This window comes from Schistocerca serialis, chromosome 6 (assembly GCF_023864345.2).
Source record: "Schistocerca serialis cubense isolate TAMUIC-IGC-003099 chromosome 6, iqSchSeri2.2, whole genome shotgun sequence".
In the NCBI taxonomy this organism is placed as follows: Eukaryota; Metazoa; Arthropoda; class Insecta; order Orthoptera; family Acrididae; genus Schistocerca; species Schistocerca serialis.
The window spans coordinates 464,946,780-464,968,329 of record NC_064643.1 but is presented as its reverse complement, the minus strand read 5'-3'; the positions used below and the strand labels follow the sequence as shown (position 1 = coordinate 464,968,329).

General features: G+C 41.2%; 1 protein-coding gene across 2 annotated transcripts in view; it reads right to left on the bottom strand.

Annotated features, from left to right (window-relative positions):
• LOC126484118 (uncharacterized) overlaps window positions 1–21,550 on the bottom strand; it is a 110,000-nt gene that overhangs the window by 34,458 nt on the left and 53,992 nt on the right. For both annotated transcript variants that reach the window (XM_050107502.1, XM_050107501.1), the window contains exons 2-3: window positions 20,646–20,975; window positions 1,162–1,229 (exon numbers count right to left, since the gene is read on the bottom strand). In XM_050107502.1, coding sequence (XP_049963459.1) covers window positions 1,162–1,229; window positions 20,646–20,966 — 389 coding nt within the window. In that variant the 5' untranslated portion in view covers window positions 20,967–20,975. The remainder of the gene's footprint in view (window positions 1–1,161; window positions 1,230–20,645; window positions 20,976–21,550) is intronic.

Genomic DNA, 21,550 nt, shown 5'->3' with positions numbered 1-21,550 from the left:
CAGTGTAGGAGATCGCTCCCCACACCATGATGCTGGGTGTTGGCCCTGTGTGCCTCGGTCGTATGCAGTCCTGATTGTGGCGCTCACCTGCACGGCGCCAAACATGCATACGACCATCATTGGCACCAAGGCAGAAGCGACTCTCATCGCTGAAGACGACACGTCTCCATTCATCCCTCCATTCACGTCTGTCGCGACACCACTGGAAGCGGGCTGCACGATGTTGGGGCGTGAGCGGAAGACGGCCTAACGGTGTGCGGGACCGTAGCCCAGCTTCATGGAGACGGTTGCGAATGGTCCTCGCCGATACCCCAGGAGCAACAGTGTCCCTAATTTGCTGGGAAGAGGCGGTGCGGTCCCCTACGGCACTGCGTAGGATCCTACGGTCTTGGCGTGCATCCGTGCGTCGCTGCGGTCCGGTCCCAGGTCGACGGGCACGTGCACCTTCCGCCAATCACTGGCGACAACATCGATGTACTGTGGAGACCTCACGCCCCACGTGTTGAGCAATTCGGCGGTACGTCCACCCGGCATCCCGCATGCCCACTATACGCCCTCGCTCAAAGTCCGTCAACTGCACATACGGTTCACGTCCACGCTGTCGCGGCATGCTACCAGTGTTAAAGACTGCGATGGAGCTCCGTATGCCACGGCAAACTGGCTGACACTGACGGCGGTGGTGCACAAATGCTGCGCAGCTAGCGCCATTTGACGGCCAACACCGTGGTTCCTGGTGTGTCCGCTGTGCCGTGCGTGTGATCATTGCTTGTACAGCCCTCTCGCAGTGTCCGGAGCAAGTATGGTGGGTCTGACACACCGGTGTCAATGTGTTCTTTTTTCCATTTCCAGGAGTGTATTATGGAGTGCAGCTGTAGAGTAGTATGCAGGAATAAGTTCATGAAAATTATTAGAATGTATACATCTTGTGTTAATTGTTCGCAAAAATTATTAGAGTGTACACATCTTGTGTTAACTCAGTCAAATGGAAATGTTTAATGGAATAAAAGCTAAAGCAGTTTTATTTTTTTATGCCTTATAATTTTTCAAGAAACTTGTTCTCAGTCATCGATTGATATAATAGTTCCATTTTCCCATGTTCCAAATCTTTCCAGTGCACAATTATGTAATGTCAGTAATACACAAATAATGCACAATACATACCTTGGAACTTCAAGAAATGGTTTCTCTGGATTCTTCCTCTTCTGAAATTCCAGCAGCTTTGCCATAACCTATGTTCAAAACGAAGATCATGGAAAATTAGTAAGATCAGTTACATCATACCAACTCCATTTTCTAACAAAATGAGTGTTTGGTGTTGGCTGAAGGTCCTTGAAATATATGCATAAACAAAATGCAGCAGAGAGCTGTGGAAAAAATAAGAAGTAAAGTGTTTGGAGTGAAACTGCAGCAGAGAGTTATGGGTTCACTTTGAATTACTTTGTTTGGCACTGAGAGGTTATAGTTACTCCCAAAAAGTATCCACAATTGGAAATATCAGCAATTATCTACCTGTGGGCTAGTCATGGCAATCAGTGTTCAAACAAATGATTGTCACAAGAATCACAGGACAAAATAGGTACATACCTCAAACTACTCTTTTTGTTGCTGCTAATAACTTTTGGATACATCTCATACAATAATTTTAAAACAATGGAAAACAATGGAAATCTTGTTGCCATTTCTATGTAGCATTTAGCTTTTAAAATGTATTATTTCTTTATTCTGTGGTACAAAATATTAATTACTATCATTAGTATTGTGTAACAACATTACAGAGGTCAAGTTTACATGTTTTAGATGAATTGCAAGAGTCAGTTTTCATCCAGAGCTCTTTGACTGGACTGCAGAAGTACATTGTTTTGAAAGATTTATGACCTGCAGACATACAATGATCAAAAAGAATGCTTAAAAGATCATATTCATGCTGCTTTAATCAGGAGATGACATTGGAAATATGAAGCAGTAGCAGACAGCCAAAAACAGAGAATATTGAGGTATATGGTACCAACATCTGCTACTTGTGAAGTACAGATATGTCTTAAGACATTTTGTCAAACACTCAGTGTCACTAAGAGAAGAGTACAAAACTTTCAGCAAAAAATCATTTTGGGAGCATGGATGTGTGTGACAAATGACATGGCAGTCAATCAAAAAGAGCTGCACAATGGAAGGAAACAAATTAAGGAGTATATCTCTTCCAGCCTCTCTCGAGAAAGTCATTATTTGAGACGCAACAATCCCAATAAAATTTACCTTTAACCAGTTTTAAACAGCACAAAATTGTGTCAATGATTCAAAGAAAAGACCTGTTTCTCGTCGGTGGTTTCAGGAAATATTCAACGGGGAATTCAATCTTTCTTTTGCCTAGCCAAAGTCAGATACATGCTCTGTTTGTAACTCCAAATGCACTAATTTAAGAGTCAGTAAGAACTCTGTGCTTAGAAACGTCATTAAGAAATTGTTAGAACTTCATCAATGCCAGGCAGAAGCTTCTCAAAGCTGCATGTTGAGTGATAGGATAATGCAAAACATCCTAATATAGGCATCAGCATACTCTCATTGACTTACAGAAACTGATGTATATACCCACTCTAACACATTCACAAATGTACTATAGCACACAACGAGGATGTATGAACTTGGGTACTCATTTAGAAGATGATAACAGGGTATACATACAACTGTGAAATAAATCTGAAGGAGATCTTGGTTCTAATGAAGTATCTGACATTGTATTTGACTTTATCATGAAAGGCCTAAATACTAACAAAATAAGCTTGTGTTATGGTGCAACAACTGCAGTGATCAAAATAAAAACCAATTTCTTTTGGGAATGTTTCTAACTGTAGTTCCAAAAGGAAGATTAGATGAAATTGTAATGAAATTTCTTATTTCTGGTCATACCTGCCCGTCAAGAGACAGAAATTTTAGTTAGACTGAGAAGGTTGAAAGGTGTTCCAATCCTTTGACAAGAAGACAAATAGTGGAAATTATAGGCAGTGCACAGATCAAAGCTCTAAGAAATGAGTTTTTCAATTGGTGAAGTATTTCTAAAGCCTTCAACACCAAAAAATTTATATGTAAGTGAATTGATGATGATGATTGTATCAGAACAGATGTCTGGTGCAGTAGACATGAAAATAGTGTACTCTGAAGTGAATCCATGCACACTGATCAACATTTTACAGACAGACAAACCCATGAATGACTTTAAAAATCTTAGTGTTGAATTTGAGGAAACGCCAATTCCACTGTCACAGGAGAAGAATGACATCAAAGCCATGCTTCCTTACGTAAAATGAGATGTTTTCTTCGAAGAACTACTGACTAACCATTGACCTACGTGTTAAAAAACTTATTTAGTTTTGAACAAGTACTTTGAATTGGTGCTTTGCTTATATTCAGTGCTTATACCTTTACAGTGTTATTATGAACAAATCTGTTTAATTGACTTTAAGATAGTGTGTTTCCTTTCAACAATCAAGTTTGATTATGGTTTAATGTGTTACATTCTACTCACTAATCTCAGTCTCAAGTGCAACTTCATTTGGGCTTATAACATTCTGACTTAACCACGATAATAGGTACTTATGACATTTTGGTAAAAATAGAAATTACTATTGCTTTAATTTTTGGTGTTACATGAGATAAAAATTGTTTCAAGCTATTTATCTCACAATGATGTTCCTTGTCTTCCAGTTTTTTGGAAAATTTTTTCTTTCTCCTGTAAATTTTACTTCATGGTACTTTCAATGTTATGGTTTGGCACACTTCAAGCAAACATCAAGAGCTATGGACTACTTTACATCTGTATTGTACATTTTTAAAAAGAAAAAAGTTGTTGTTATTTTAGAAGACACCTAAATGGTGTCCCAGAAATGTTGTGACAAACTTTAGGTTATTGTAGAAGGTGTCCTGAGGAACAAATTGAGGATAGGAAATCATGTCTGAAAATGTCATCCAATGACACTGCACAGTACTTACGTTATAGATGTCAGAGCCTGTCCTAGACTACCCCTTTGGCAGAAAAGGAGACTATGTAATATGACAGATCGTAGATGGGACATCTCGCAATGTCGATTGTTATTCAGTGATTTGCGACTGAGTGCCTCAATTGCAGTGGAGAAGATAGTGCTAGATGCTGTGTAGAAAGGCCTTGTCTCCTATGAATGTGGTGCTCTGTTTTCTTGGTGGGTGATGGTTTTGGGCTTCGGTTTCCATCCTCAGTTTATTTTTCCCCTGGAACCCTCTGAAGTCTCCAGTGTTTTTTGGTGCGTGGGAAAAAAATAAACTGCAGATGAGAAAGTGTCCTAAACTGTCATCCACTAAGACAACAGAACATTGCATTCATAGGGGTCAAGGCCTGTCTATGCAGGAGCTAGGTTACCTTCTCCACTGGTGATCACGCCAATCAGTTACGATCAGCGAGTAGCAAACAGCAATGCGAGATGTTCCGCCTATGCCCAATCAGCATGCAAAATCATATTTACTGTCAAAGGTGTGGGTCAGAGGCCGGAATCAGTGCCTGTAAGTTCAATGCTCTGTAGCACCACTGGATGAAATTTCTGGACACAGGTTCCTATCCCCAATTTTTTCCACAAGAAACCCTCTCCAACTCCTCAAAGTTGTTGTAATATTTCTGAGACACCCTGCATAAAATATAAAACAATAAAATATTACTAATATATTCCAGCCCTACACAGTGAATTGCTACTTGCAAATCATTGAAAGTGTTGTAACTTTTTATGCTTTTTTGTCTCCTCTTTGGCATCATATCATGTTTTCTAGTAATTTGACAATTTTTTGTGTAGCTCTGACTAAAGAGACATTGTCACAAAGTTTGAGCTTGTTGATTATCATTATAATACTCTCATGCCCATAACTTAAAGGATCTTCAACATTCACAAAACTCTATCATAGCAACACTGTAGTACCTAATCTTTGATATGACAATACAAAAGCTTATGTCGTATAGCACACCAATAATAGGGTACTTCATGTGCTTGCAGTTTCCTGTGTGGACAGGCATCTTGGTTATAATAGTTCTGACCACGTCTAGCTCATGTTGGGTACACAGTATTCAACTTGTAGGGGAGATGGTTCTCACAGTGAACACACCCTAAAAGAGATCTCTCAAGTTTTCTCGGCATGATTGTTAATAGTGTGCTTTCAGGTGTTCAGCTGTGCTGATGATTCCATTCTCCTGCACAATATTTTGACAACTAACCATGGTACATTTTGACCAGGGTACATTTGTATGCATGGTACCTAAACTGCAGCCCAAGGGTCCACACTACAAAAATTTGAAAGAGTCTTTGTTTCAGTAGGTGTAGTGTGGGCCCTTGCAAAAGACACAGACCTAATTATTTTGTATGGGCTTATTCAGCTGATTTTTTCAGTGGACAACTGATATAAATTAATTAGCATTCACTTCTCAAACCCCAAACTCCCTCACCCCAAATTACCAGCGCTCAGCAGTCAGATGCATAATACTTCAATGGGGAAAACTGGCAAGACTTTTAAAAGAAATGTTATACATTTTTGGCAATGTGAAGTGGGTTTGATTTCTTGGAAAGTCGATTTAATCCATACCTCATTTCATCCACACCAGAATCTGTGAACAGATCTGGATTCTTGAGCTAACTGAAGCTGAGCAATGCAACTTTCATGTAATTTTATTTGTTAACAAGATATTGTGGCAAAGTATTGTATTTTAATTTCATATAAGAAAATTTTGCTTTGTTGTTACTTTCTGTTTAATATCCTGCATTTGTAACAAACATGTTTACTTCTAGTTCTAATATATTACACAGGCTGATAAAGAGTGAAGCACCCAGAAGTCAATGTTGGATGTAAATGTAACATTGTGCATGTACAGACCACCAATGGGTATATAATTCTCTGCAACAGGAAGAATGGTTACCACATTGCATTTGTGTTGTTCATGTTTAGTGTTGTTACCAGCCTGGTCGTGTATGTAAGGTACATGAGCAGTGTCAGATGTTGAGTGATCACTGTGAAGGACACATTAGAGACAGTGTTATCAGCTTGTGACAGAGTTGGAAATAGGCATCATTCCAATTCTGCCAGCAGTTGGCCAGCTGATCAGATTGTACAATATCCAGATCTGTTGACCTTTGGATGTGACAGCATCCTGATGTTGGACTGCATAGAAATGTGAAAGCAAGGATACTTGTCGTCAAGTTTCCAGTTGACCACATCTGACCACCACAAAGGAGGACTGTCCTATTGTGCATGAAGCACATTGCAATCCCTTCACAGCTGTGTCTGGTATCCGAGAACAAGTAATTGACTCCTTGCAACATTCTGTGTAATCCTGCACCATTGGTCACAGACTAGCAGCAGATGGACTAGGAATGCATAGGCATTAACACCACAAGACAAATGTCTGCATCGTTGCTGTGGCTGGAATGGAGACATGGTGCATGGCCTGTTGATAAATGGCATCAAATTGTGTTCAGCAGCGATGAATTGTAGTTCTTCACTATCCTGGACTACCATTGTCAGTGAGTATAACAGTGACCTATGGAGAGCTCTCATTCTTCCATTGTTTGGGGAGGCACAACAGTATTACTCGTTGTGTTGTGGTATGGAAAGCCATCGAGTATGACTTCAGATCATGGCTGGTCGTGACGAAGGGAATTACGATGGTGCAATAGTATGTTATGGACACCCTGTGCCTGCATGTGTTACCTCTCATGTGCCTGTATTATGTTACCATTTTTCAACAGCAAAATGCTCGTTCACACAACACATGGTTATATGAACTAAGTGTTGTTGAGATGCTCCCGTGACCAGCAAGATCTCGATATCTGTCCCCAACAGAACACGTGTGGTAACAGCTCGGATGTCAATTCTGACTCAGTGTCAGTTTCAAGGATTTCAAGGACCACATCAACCGCTATGGCCTGGCATCAGGAGAGGATACAATGGCTTCATGACACCCTCCCCAACCAAATCAGTGCATCCACCAGGCCAAATGGGGTGCAATGTCATACTGATAAGTGAACTGAAATTGCCACGTTCTTTGTAAATGCGACTCAATTTCATAGTCACTGAAATAATATCACATAACCTCTCAGCCCATGAAGTTTCATTTCATTTCCTCCTCACCTTCTGGGTGCCTCACTTCTTTCATCAGGCAGTGTACCACATTTTCAAAACTGAAATACTGACTTTTGCATTCACATAAATCTCAACTTATTGCACTTTAAAAATATATATGGCTATTCATAGCAATGTCAATAAATTTTGTAGAATACCATAAAAAGTTCCATTCTTTTAATATCATAAATTCATTAAATCATAAACTCTATAAATAAGTTTGATAAAAGTAAATAATAAACCTTAAATACTGGATAATAAGCTTTTAATCTGAAAATGCTTTAAAATTCAGTTTAGCCGATAGATACACATAAAACAGAACCGAAAATTTACGTTCCTAGCTTTCGGAAGAAATGTTCCTTCATCGGGGAGGAGAGAGGGGAAAGAAAGGAAAGAAGGGAAAGGAGATTCAATTACTCAGGTTATGAAGCAACAGGGAAAGGAAAATAGGGAGGGTAGCAAGGATGGAGGCATGGTTGTCAGAGGGAAGCCAAAGATATTCTACTGTAAGTACTGTGCCAGCTTCAAACCAAAGAGGATGCATACAGAAGTAAAGAGGTATATAGTATAAAGATAAACACAACTATGTAGGATGAAAAGATGCGTGAATGGCTAAAGAGGAAAGGGAAAGAGTAGAAGACTGAAGAGTAAATGGGAGTGAGGTTGTTTAACGTAGGTTCAGTCCAGGGGCATGGCGGGATGAAAGGATGTGTTGGAGTGCAAGTTCCCATCTCCGCAGTATCGAGGGACTGGTGTTGGGTGGGAGAACCCAAATGGCACATACAGTGTAGCAGGTTCCTAGGTCCCTAGAATTATGCTGGAGGGCATGCTCCGCTACTGGGTATTGGGCATCTCCTAGGCGGACAGTTCGTCTGTGTCCGTTCATGCGCTCAGCCAGTTTAGTTGTTGTCATGCTGATGTAAAAGACTGTGCAGTGCAGGCATGTCAGTTGATAAATGACATGTGTAGTTTCACACGTGGCCCTGCCTTGAATTGTGTATGTTTTACCAGTAGCGGGGCTGGAGTAGGTGGTTGTGGGGGGATGCATGGGGCAGGTTTTGCAGCGGGGTCGGTTACAGGGGTAGGAACCGCTGGGTAGAGAAGGTAGTCTGGGAATATTGTAGGGTTTAACAAGGATGTTACAGAGGTTAGAGGGGCGACGAAAGGCAACTCTGGGTGGTGTGGGGAGAATTTTGTCAAGGGATGATCTCATTTCAGGGGTTGACTTGAGAAAGTCATATCCCTGGCAGAGTAATTTGTTGATGTTTTCGAGGCCAGGATAATATTGGGTGACAAGGGGGATGCTTCAGTGTGGTCTGGGGGTAGGAACATTGTTGTTGGATGGGGAGGAATGTATTGCTCGGGAAATCTGTTTGTGGACAAGGTCTGCAGGATAGTTGCGGGAGAGGAAAGCACTGGTAAGGTTATTGGTGTAATTGTTGAGGGATTCGTCACTGGAGCAGATACGTTTGCCACGAATACCTAGGCTGTAGGAAAGGGAGCGTTTGATGTGGAAAGGATGGCAGCTATCAAAGTGAAGGTACTGTTGTTTGTTTGTGGGTTTGATATGGACAGAGGTGTGGATGTGAGCTTCAACAAGATGAAGGTCAACATCCAGGAAGGTGGCTTGGGTTTTGGAGAAGGACCAGGTGAAATTCAGATTCGAAAAGGAGTTGAGGTTATGGAGGAAATTAAGGAGTGTTTCTTCACCATGAGTCCAGACCACAAAGATGTCATCTATAAACCTATACCAGGCCAGGGGAAGCAGCTGTTGGGTTTTCAGGAAAGCCTCCTCCATGCGGCCCATGAAGAGGCTGGCACAGGACGGAGCCATCCTGGTTCCCATGGCCGTTCCCCTGATTTGTTTGTAGGTCTGGCCTTCAAAAGTGAAGTAATTAAGGGTGAGGATGAAGTTGGTAAGTGTGATAAGGAACGAGGTTTTTGGAAGATCATAGGGTGGGCATTGGGAGAGGTAGTGCTCAAGGGCAGAGAGACCATAGGTATGTGGGATGTTTGTGTAAAGGGATGTAGCATCTATGGTGACAAGAAAGGTTTCATGTGGGAGAGGGGTGGGAATGGATTTGAGGCGTTCTAGGAAGTGGTTTGTGTCTTTGATGTAGGATGGGAGTCTGCGGGTGATAGGTTGGAGGTGCTGGTCTACCAGAGCTGAGATACGTTTGGTTGGGACTTTGAAGCCTGCTACAATGGGACGGCCAGGCTGGTTCTCTTTGTGGATTTTGGGTGATAGGTAGAAGGTAGGGGTACGTGGCTCAGGTGGAGTGAGTAAGTCTATGGAAGCCGTTGTGAGGCCTTGTGAGGGACCTTGGATTTTTAGGATTTTTTGCAGCTCAGTCTGGATGGAGGGAATGGGATCCTGGGTAACAGCTTTGTAGGTTGAGGTGTCGGAGAGTTGACGCAGTCCTTCTGCCACATACTCCACACGGTCAAGTACAACAGTTGTGGAGCCTTTATCCGCCGGGAGGATGACAATAGAGCGGTCTATTTTCAGCTCCTTAATGGCACGGGATTCAGCTGGGGTATTGTTGGGGGTTGTCGGGATGTTCTTCAAGAAGGACTGGGAGGCAACACTGGATGTGAGGAATTCCTGAAATGTCTGCAAGGGATGGTTTTGGGGGAGGGGAGGAGGATCCCTTTGATAAGGCAGTCGGAACTGTTCTAGACAGGGTTCAACACTGGGTCTAGTATTTGGGGGCTGTGTTTGGGTAGTGAAGTGATATTTCCAGTTGAGGTTCCGGGTGAATGAGAGGAGATCTTTAACCAGGGCAGTGTGGTTGAATTTAGGCGTGGGGCTAAAGGTTAAGCCTTTTGATAGAACAGATGTGTCTGGAGGAGAGAGGTATTTGGATAAGAGGTTTAGGACTGAATTGGGACTGGTGGTATGTGGCATTTGACTGTGGTTATAGTTGAGATTTGGTCTGTGTGGGGTATGTGCTGGGATGGGGAGATTGAGTAGGGTGGCTAGGCTAGGTTTGTTGGCTATGAGGGGGGTTTGTTGAAGGTTCTGTTGTGGTTGGTGTTTGTGAGGGATAGGGAGAGGGACCCCACTTTTTAGGTGTTGCACTAGCACTGTGGATAGTTTTTTCAGGTGGTGTGTGGCATGGAACTCAAGTTTGCGGCTGGCTTCTAAGATGATGTTCCTGAGTGTGTTCTCCAAGCAAGGGTTTGAGAGGTGGAGGACTTTGAAGAGAGATAGGAGCTGTTGGGACTGGTGGTTACATGAAGTAGTGTAGAGATTCAGGACAAGTTGGGTAAGGGCTAAGGATTGAAGGTTCTGGAAGTCCAGGAGAGACTGGTGGAAGGAGGAATTGCACCCGGAGATGGGAACTTTTAAGGTAAGCCCTTTTGGGGTAATTCCAAAGGTTAAGCAGGACCGGAGGAAAAGTATGTGGGATTGCAGTTTGGCTACGGTGGATGCATGTTTCCTGAATGAATGTAAATAATGTGGTATAGGATTAGGGTACATAGTGGGTAACTGGTGGGTAGGGAAATTAAATAACAAAAGTTGAAATAGCAATCTTAAGAAGGAATAAAATGCGGAGGGAAGGACGGGAAAGAAAGAAATTAATTGTGTTGGTAATGTTCAATACCAAAGGAAGACCACTAAATAAGAAAAATACGGAAAAAGTTGACCAGACCAAGCAAGTATGTCCAGATCAGGGGAAAAGAACACACGTTGCTCAAAAACAGAGATAGCGAGTGGCGGAAAAAAGATCGCACGTGCAGCAAAAGAGATCGCGCGTGCCGCAAAAAAGATCGCGCGTGACGAAAAAAGATCGCCCGTGCCACAAAAAAGATCGCGGGTGGCGCAGAAATGTCCCAAAAAAATTTTCTTGTGACACAGAAAGATAACTAATGGCACAAAAATACCGCCAGCAACAAGAAATCGACGGAAATGGATGATACTGGTAGGTGTGGAAGAGATTGTTGGCCGTGATTGTTGGCTGGAAAACAGCGAATAACGAACGTTAACACTATGGAATGTTGAATAAATAAATCAATAAATAAAAAAGAGAAGAGGACTATAAACGGAACAAGATAATAGGAGGAAGATGAAACTAGCACAGTTGGTGACGAAAATATTTATTTATGTATATATAAAACACTGAAGAAGAGAAAGTGTTAAGATGACAGACGTAAGTGATAGCTAACAAAAGGGACAAAACAATGAGGGATGTGGACTATATAGGTGATCTAAATGATTAATGGAAAATCTCATATAAAGATGTGAAACAAATACTAACAAAGAGATAGAGGGGCTGGCCAGTACTTACCTCAGCTCAGTACAGCCGATAGATACACATAAAACAGAACCGAAAATTTACGTTCCTGAATCTCTACACTACTTCATGTAACCACCACTCCCAACAGCTCCTATCTCTCTTCAAAGTCCTCCATCTCTCAAACCCTTGCTTGGAGAACACACTCAGGAACATCATCTTAGAAGCCAGCTGCAAACTTGAGTTCCATGCCACACACCACCTGAAAAAACTATCCACAGTGCTAGTGCAACACCTAAAAAGTGGGGTCCCTCTCCCTATCCCTCACAAACACCAACCACAACAGAACCTTCAACAAACCCCCCTCATAGCCAACAAACCTAGCCTAGCCACCCTACTCAATCTCCCCATCCCAGCACATACCCCACACAGACCAAATCTCAACTATAACCACAGTCAAATGCCACATACCACCAGTCCCAATTCAGTCCTAAACCTCTCATCCAAATACCTCTCTCCTCCAGACACATCTGTTCTATCAAAAGGCTTAACCTTTAGCCCCACGCCTAAATTCAACCACACTGCCCTGGTTAAAGATCTCCTCTCATTCACCCGGAACCTCAACTGGAAATATCACTTCACTACCCAAACACAGCCCCCAAATACTAGACCCAGTGTTGAACCCTGTCTAGAACAGTTCCGACTGCCTTCTCAAAGGGATCCTCCTCCCCTCCCCCAAAACCATCGCTTGCAGACATTTCAGGAATTCCTCACATCCAGTGTTGCCTCCCAGTCCTTCTTGAAGAACATCCCGACAACCCCCAACATCACCCCAGCTGAATCCCGTGCCATTAAGGAGCTGAAAATAGACCGCTCTATTGTCATCCTCCCGGCGGATAAAGGCTCCACAACTGTTGTACTTGACCGTGTGGAGTATGTGGCAGAAGGACTGCGTCAACTCTCCGACACCTCAACCTACAAAGCTGTTACCTAGGATCCCATTCCCTCCATCCAGACTGAGCTGCAAAAAATCCTAAAAATCCAAGGTCCCTCACAAGGCCTCACAACGGCTTCCATAGACTTACTCACTCCACCTGAGCCACGTACCCCTTCCTTCTACCTATTACCCAAAATCCACAAAGAGAACCATCCTGGCCGTCCCATTGTAGCAGGCTTCAAAGTCCCAACCAAACGTATCTCAGCTCTGGTAGACCAGCACCTCCAACCTATCACCCGCAGACTCCCATCCTACATCAAAGACACAAACCACTTCCTAGAACGCCTCAAATCCATTCCCACCCCTCTCCCACCTGAAACCTTTCTTGCCACCATAGATGCTACATCGCTTTACACAAACATCCCACATACCTATGGTCTCTCTGCCCTTGAGCACTACCTCTCCCAATGCCCACCCTATGATCTTCCAAAAACCTCGTTCCTTATCACACTTACCAACTTCATCCCCACCCATAATTACTTCACTATTGAAGGCCAGACCTACAAACAAATCAGGGGAACGGCCATGGGAACCAGGATGGCTCCGTCCTGTGCCAGCCTCTTCATGGGCCGCATGGAGGAGGCTTTCCTGAAAACCCAACAGCTGCTTCCCCTGGCCTGGTATAGGTTTATAGATGACATCTTTGTGGTCTGGACTCATGGTGAAGAAACACTCCTTAATTTCCTCCATAACCTCAACTCCTTTTCGAATCTGAATTTCACCTGGTCCTTCTCCAAAACACAAGCCACCTTCCTGGATGTTGACCTTCATCTTGTTGAAGCTCACATCCACACCTCTGTCCATATCAAACCCACAAACAAACAACAGTACCTTCACTTTGATAGCTGCCATCCTTTCCACATCAAACGCTCCCTTTCCTACAGCCTAGGTATTCGTGGCAAACGTATCTGCTCCAGTGACGAATCCCTCAACAATTACACCAATAACCTTACCAGTGCTTTCCTCTCCCGCAACTATCCTGCAGACCTTGTCCACAAACAGATTTCCCGAGCAATACATTCCTCCCCATCCAACAACAATGTTCCTACCCCCAGACCACACTGAAGCATCCCCCTTGTCACCCAATATTATCCTGGCCTCGAAAACATCAACAAATTACTCTGCCAGGGATATGACTTTCTCAAGTCAACCCCTGAAATGAGATCATCCCTTGACAAAATTCTCCCCACACCACCCAGAGTTGCCTTTCGTCGCCCCTCTAACCTCTGTAACATCCTTGTTAAACCCTACAATATTCCCAGACTACCTTCTCTACCCAGCGGTTCCTACCCCTGTAACCGACCCCGCTGCAAAACCTGCCCCATGCATCCCCCCACAACCACCTACTCCAGCCCCGCTACTGGTAAAACATACACAATTCAAGGCAGGGCCACGTGTGAAACTACACATGTCATTTATCAACTGACATGCCTGCACTGCACAGTCTTTTACATCAGCATGACAACAACTAAACTGGCTGAGCGCATGAACGGACACAGACGAACTGTCCGCCTAGGAGATGCCCAATACCCAGTAGCGGAGCATGCCCTCCAGCATAATTCTAGGGACCTAGGAACCTGCTACACTGTATGTGCCATTTGGGTTCTCCCACCCAACACCAGTCCCTCGATACTGCGGAGATGGGAACTTGCACTCCAACACATCCTTTCATCCCGCCATCCCCCTGGACTGAACCTACGTTAAACAACCTCACTCCCATTTACTCTTCAGTCTTCTACTCTTTCCCTTTCCTCTTTAGCCATTCACGCATCTTTTCATCCTACATAGTTGTGTTTATCTTTATACTATATACCTCTTTACTTCTGTATGCATCCTCTTTGGTTTGAAGCTGGCACAGTACTTACAGTAGAATATCTTTGGCTTCCCTCTGACAACCATGCCTCCATCCTTGCTACCCTCCCTATTTTCCTTTCCCTGTTGCTTCATAACCTGAGTAATTGAATCTCCTTTCCCTTCTTTCCTTTCTTTCCCCTCTCTCCTCCCCGATGAAGGAACATTTCTTCCGAAAGCTAGGAACGTAAATTTTCGGTTCTGTTTTATGTGTATCTATCGGCTGTACTGAGCTGAGGTAAGTACCGGCCAGCCCCTCTATCTCTTTGTTAGTATTTGTTTCACATCTTTATATGAGATTTTCCATTAATCGTTAAAATTCAGTTTTTCCAATTTAGTTGTCACAAAATTTCTCCTGGTAGGACCAGTCTCTTAGGTTCAGTCTTATGATCCACAAATCCTAAATATGGCCCTGTGACTGACCCAGTTGTCCTCTTCAGGTGCTTTGAGCTGTGTTGTTGGACGTACTCACTACCTGGACACCAACTGCAATATGAAATAGTGTGGATGTTGTATCACTATTTATAGCTGAATTCAACTCCTGGTCCTTGCTACAGCTTTTGCTGCTCATTCATTTTTTGAGGACCACGTTGTTATTCTGTCAAATGCACATTCGCCTAGCATCTTACAGCTCTTGTTAATGAGGTGACCAATGGGATCTTAATAAATTGAGTGCTGGATCCCATGTCTTCTTTAAATGAAACCTCTGCTCCAGCTTATTAGATTTTCTGACTTCTCTATTTTGTTACACTCCTTACTTGTACTGCACATTCGCCCCACAAAACTGATTTCTTCATGTTTTGTTTGATTACAACAATCAAGGCAGTGCTTGGTGACAGATTATTTGCTTGGTTGTTTTAGTTTTGTGTGATGTTTATGTTTCTTGCACCTATCCTTGACTGTTCTAAAAGTCCGTCACAAGTAAGGCATGCCACATTCACAAGGTTTTTAGAGAATTAGACCATCATAAACATTAAAAATGAGAATTTTTATCTTTGTTAGTGGAAGTGAAATTTAATTAATTCCATGTTTCTGTAGGAGTCTACCTACCTTTCTGGAGTTTTATCCAGTATACAGCAGATAAGCAATTATTGGCTTTTCTTATATCCTATGTATTTTGCTCATATCAACAATGATTAAGAGCCTTTTTTGTCATGTTAAAGACTGTGTAGGTCTCTGAAACATGGGGATTATCACATTCCACGAGAATGAGGCATGTCTTATGGGGGGAGGGGAGAGAGCAAGCTATTTGACTAATCGAAGAGAGGTGCAGGAACATAGTGACATACCCAACTAACACAATAAAGCAAGCCAGCTAACATCAAGTGTTGCCTTGTGTACTATCATGAAATTATATACAATGGGACTAGTGACAGATGTGCTGCAAACACCAAGCTTCTGGGAGAGCATGACTAAGGAGTCCAACAACATAAAAAAAGTAAGAAAACCTAATAAGCTTGGACAGAGATTTGAATTTAAATGAGGCTTGGGATCCAGCACTCAGTTTATTAAGATCTCACTGGCCATCTTATCTGTTAAAGCTGGAAAATGCCAAGAGAATGTGCATTTTACAGAATAACTGTGGGCTCCAAAACACATATGAGCAACAAATGAGCATTAAAAGACATGGCAGCAGCTGGAGTTGAACTTGGCGATAAACAGCAGTGTAACAAAAACAATACTCCACAATCTTGTTGGAGTTGAGGCAGAAAGTACTTATAACCCCAAAGCTAACAGTACCTAACAAAGAAAACTCTCCCAATTGTCACAATTACCTGTGACTGAACCTGAAACCATCCTATAAATACATCTTGATTATTTTGTGCACAGATGGATTGATAGCAATTGGAGTCCAAGCAGTCATTGCCATCTGAGTCATGAATGTCACTTGTAACACCATTTCACAGCTATGGAGTGGAATCTTAAAATTAAGAAAAATTCAACAGCAAAACATTCAACAACTCAGCATGAGAATAATTATCTCACTTTTATTATCCAAAGTCATTTGACCAGTATAAGGCCTGCTGTAGCTAGGGACCTCATTAAAGCCTTTTGATGACTCGTCCCATCCAACTAAGCTTTATTGGTTTGTAGAGGTTTCCCGGAATGTTCAACGACCAGAGTGCTTTGTTACCCAAACACAAAGGTAGAATCTAGTAGCTTGCCCACTGACTGTATCCAGAAACAGTGAGGCAGTATCCTGTTTACACACAAGTCACAGTTCAGCAATGCGATTGATTCCCACTATCTGTTAGTTTGGCATGCTGCAGGGGCACATTACCAACTCGTAAATATTGTGGGAAAGGATCTAGCTGGTGGCTCTAGTGTATTAGAGTGGATGAGTATGCACATCACTGGCTACATTCCTTAAAATCACAGTGGTAATTGTCATCTACAAGGACGACATTGTCCAGACTTCAACATCTTTCAGACTTTTGCATGTTCCATGTAGAACTGTGTTTCATCTGAAGAATTATAACGCATGACCAGCTAGCACTGGTGGAAGGGTACCTACAACATTATGAGTATCACATTCCACAGAGGATAAAGAGATTGAATGAGCACATGAGATAAAATAAATTATTTGGTTAATTATGGGAGACAAACTTTAATTGTAATGAAGAACTGGGATTCAATAGTAGGAACAGGAAGAGGAAGACACAGGAGTATAACATGGACTGGGGAAAAGGTTTGAAATGGAATGCTGCCTGGTAGAATTTTGCAAGGATCTTAATTTAATCATTGCTTAACACTTGATTCAGCATTCATGAAAGAAAGCTGTATACACGGAAGAGACCTGGAGACATTAGAAGGTTTCGGATAGATTACATAGCAGTATGAGAGAGATTCCAGAACATGGTTTTGGACTGACAACTATTACAAGGGCAGATGTGGACTCTGGAGATAATTTATTTGTTACAAACTGCAGATTGAAACTGAAGAAATTGAAGAAAGGTAGAAAATTAAAGAGTAAGCTGAAAGAATCAAAGGTTGTTGGGATTTTCAAAGGGAACATTAGGCAATGACTGACTGCAACAGGAAAGAGAATACAGTAGAAAATGAAAGGGTAGCTTTGACAGATTAAATAATGAAGGTAGCAGAGTATCAAATAGGCAAAAAGATAGGCCCAGTAGGAATTCAGTTTATGATGATTACCTGACATTTTCAGCTGTATTGGGGGCAGTCTCAGAGTCAAAACATAGTTGTTCTTCTTCTTACAGAAGTCTATTTGCACAGATCACATAAAAATACACAATGATTATTGGTTTTTAGCTAAATTAAATCACCTCCTTCAGATCATTTGTATAGAGAGAAAAAATTCTGTACAAATGCTCTAAACATGGCAATTTAATTTTGCTGAAACCAGTAATAATTTGTATTTTTACATGATCTGGGTGAATAAACTTCTGTAACAAGAAAAAAACCATGTTTAGAACTCAATTTAACTGAAGAAAAGAGGAAAATATAAAATGCAGCAAGTGAACTACTCAAAAGAAAAGATGTACATCTAAAGTGACAGAAAGTGCAACATGGGAAAACAGAAATGGCTAGAGAAGAAATGTAAAGCCAAAATGAACCTCTACAGAAAAGAGAAGGAGTCCTGTGAACATTAAAAACTCAGACAGAAAGCTAGTATTAAGCAAAGAAAGGAAGGTTGACAAGTGGATGGAATATATGGAATATATAGAGGGGCTTTACAAAGGAAATTACCTTCAAGACAATACTGTGGAACAGGAAGCAGACGAAGATCAGATGGGAGATATGAAACTGTGAGAATAATTTGACAGGGCATTGAAAGAGGTAAGTTGAAACACGGCATCTGGAGTAGAGGCCATTCCCTCAGAACATAATGCCACAGAACCATTCCACCCGGTACGTGCAAGATATCCGAGCTAGACAAAATACTCTCTGACATCAAGAATTTAATAATTTCAAATCTAAAGAAAGCTGGTGCTGACAGCTGCGAGTACTACAAAATCATCAGCTTAAGAAGTCATGGTTTGCAATATACTAACACAAATTCTTTACAGAATAATGCAAACATTAGAGTATCTGTAGAAGCTGACCTCAGGGAAGATGAGTATGGGTTCTGAGGAAATGCAAGATATGTGATGCAGTAGTTCACATGTGACTTATCGCACAAGAAAGACTGAAGAAAGGCAAACCTACATTTGTAGCATCTGTAGATTTAGAGATAGCAGTGACAGTGTTGACTTGAATATGTTATTTGAAGTTCTCAAGATAACATTGATAAAATACAGGAAGTAAAAGTTCATTTAAAATTGTTACATAACCCAGACTGCAGTTATAAAGAGTCAAAGTACATGAAAGGAAGGTAGGGGTTGAGAACAGAATGAGATAAGGATGTAGCCTCTCCCCTATTTTATTCAATCTGTACACTGAGCAAGCAGTAAAGGAAACAAAAGAGAACTTTGAAAAGGAAATTACAGTTGATGAAGAAGAAATTAGAATTTTAAGGTTTACTGATTACATGATAATACTGTCAAAGACAGCAACAGACTTTAAAGGTAAGTGAAACACAACTGATAGTCTTCTAGAAAAGAGGATATATCATGATCATCATCAAAGGTGAAACAAAGCTGATGAAGTTAGTTGAATTTTATCAGGGATCACTGACAGCTAGATTGGCAGATCAGATACCAAAAGTAGTAGATTAGTGTTGCTATTTAGGAAGCTAAATGACTCATGATGGCCAAAGTAGGGGCAATATAAAATGTAGAGTGTCAATAGCAAAAAGGGTGCTTCTGGAGAAGAAAAAAAAATATACAAAAGTAAGTTCACAGAATAGACTTTCATTCTTTAGTAGAGTGTGCACTGATTTGAAACATCCTGGCAGATTAAAACTGTGTGCCACACAGGGACTTGAATTCAGAACCTTTAACTCATGTGGGCAAAAGATGTACAGATGGAGCTATCTAAGCATGACTCACAATCTACCCTCACAGCCGTTCTTCACAGAAGTTCTCCTATATACCTAGGCTGTGGTTAAGCCATTCCACTGAAATATTCCTTTTTCCAGGCATGCTAGTCCTGCAAGTTATCCAGGTGAACCACTTTGGGAAGTCTGAAAAGTGGGAGAGAGGCTCTGACAGCAGAGGTAAAGTTGTGAGGGTGGATCGTGAATCATAGGTGAAGGTTCTGAATTTGAGTTACAGTCTGGAACAAAGTTTTAATGTCACAAAGTATCATAAAGTTAAATGTCAGTAATTCTTTGCTGAAAACATTTAACTTTAGTGCAGCTTTGTATGGAAGTGAAACACGGACAATTAACAGTGCATACAAGAAGGGAGTTCAAGCTTTTTAAAAGTGGTACTACAGACAAACACTAACAATTAGATGGGTACACCAGATAACTAATAAGAAGGCACTGAATTGAATTGGGGACAAAAGAAATTTATGTAACAACTCGACTAAAGGAAGCGATCGGTTCACAGGACACACACTGGGGCACCATGGAATAGTCAATCAATCTGTAGAGGAAGATAAAGGCTAACTACAGTATAGGTGGACATTATGCAGAGATAAAGCAGTTCACACAGAACAGATTAATGTGGCGAGCTACGTTAAACCAGTATTTGGACTGAAGACCACAATGACAGTGACTGTAAAACAACAACAACAAAGTGGCCAACTAACGCCCTAAACCAAATTCATTTGAATATGCACGGGTCGCTCTGGATAGAGGAATTGCATCATAATACTGCCACCACCAACAAATGTTGACCTCTAGAGAGTACTTAGCTAGTGACGTGGGCATTATTAAAGTCGTACTGAATGGTGTGATCCACAGTTTAAGGAGCCATTGTGCATTCTTTACTGTCATGTGACAGTGCCATATCCCATACTGACATTTTGCATGCCACCAGTGAAGGGACACCATAAACAGTAAATATTGCTCCATGGGTCTCTCTGATTCCTTAAATCAGGCATGAGTTTATTTCCATACCTGTGTATTTATTAATTTCTGTTAGTTCTCCATCTCTCATACATTGCAATCTGGTGGTGTTATCAAATTTTCCTTAGTTTTCTTGTATCTTTTTTTCTGGAATTGCAACTCTTTCCAGAAGCTCTTCCTCAACGAGCATGGCTTAGCTTCCATATTACTGTCTCATAGATTTTCCCCTTTTACATAGTAAAATTGTGTAAATACACTTGTCTTGGTTTAGCTCCTTGGATCAACAAATCCCTCTCCCTTCTCCCCATACATGCATTAAGCAAGCACTCATCCTCACATATTTTCGTAACTTGCTGTATAGCAGCATTTTCAATGAGTCCTATTCACAATAATATTAGTAATAACACTAATAGTAATAATAATAATAATAAGACTGACCTAATCCCTCAAAACCCCTGCCAAAAAATTTAGACATTACCTTACATGAAAATTGAGAATTTTTTAATATTATACTTACCTTCTCATAGAAAGCTGTCTCATTTTGAAAAAACTCACATGACCTGAATGTTTTCCTACGTCCAATGTTATGAGGCAAGCTTTTAACAATCAGTGCAATAGAATATTGTTTCTTACTAACAACATCTGAACCTTGAACTGCTAAACGTGTGATAGTACTGAGATAACTATCTCCACGGGCATCCCTTCGAAACAGTGTATACTGACCAAGCTTTACTTCACTGTGACCAGAAATTTCTTTCAATATATCAATAAGAATATTTTCAGTGAATTTTGGAGAGATTTTTAACAGTTCTTCTGGAGTGCCAATAATAGATGACATGTCGGCAGTCTGAAACACATTAAAAATAATGATCAATAAATATGCAAGATAACTGCATACTCAAACTAGTATTATACTGTGATCACCTCTACTTATGCATATTACAGTGTAAATACTATAATACGATTCATTTTTGTTCCCATTTTAAGAAAAAGAGATTTGTTTGCTGAAATGGTTGTTTTTGTCAGCCATCAACATCCTTCAATTTACAAGTGTATTAAACGGTTAATTCAAACAGTCAATGAAGCTAAAAAAACTTATTTAGCATATTTTAAAAACAGTGGATTCTAGGGCCACAAAACTCAGTCTAAAAGATTCAAAATAATTGAACCACCTAACTTTTTTACCTCTCCCTCCTTCTTAAGCCTTCCCTTTCTGCTAAAACCATTGCCAATTTTTTTAAACTTAATTCATGTCTCTAAAACAAGAGAAACAGGTCCAAAACTGGAGAAAATTATTAAATGACAGAGAATATACATATATACAGAAAAAGTTGAGGGGTGCCATGAAGCACAATTTCTAAGAAATTTCAAACCACCAACTTTCTCCTCAGAGTGTGAAAAATTTTTGTTGGCACCGATCTA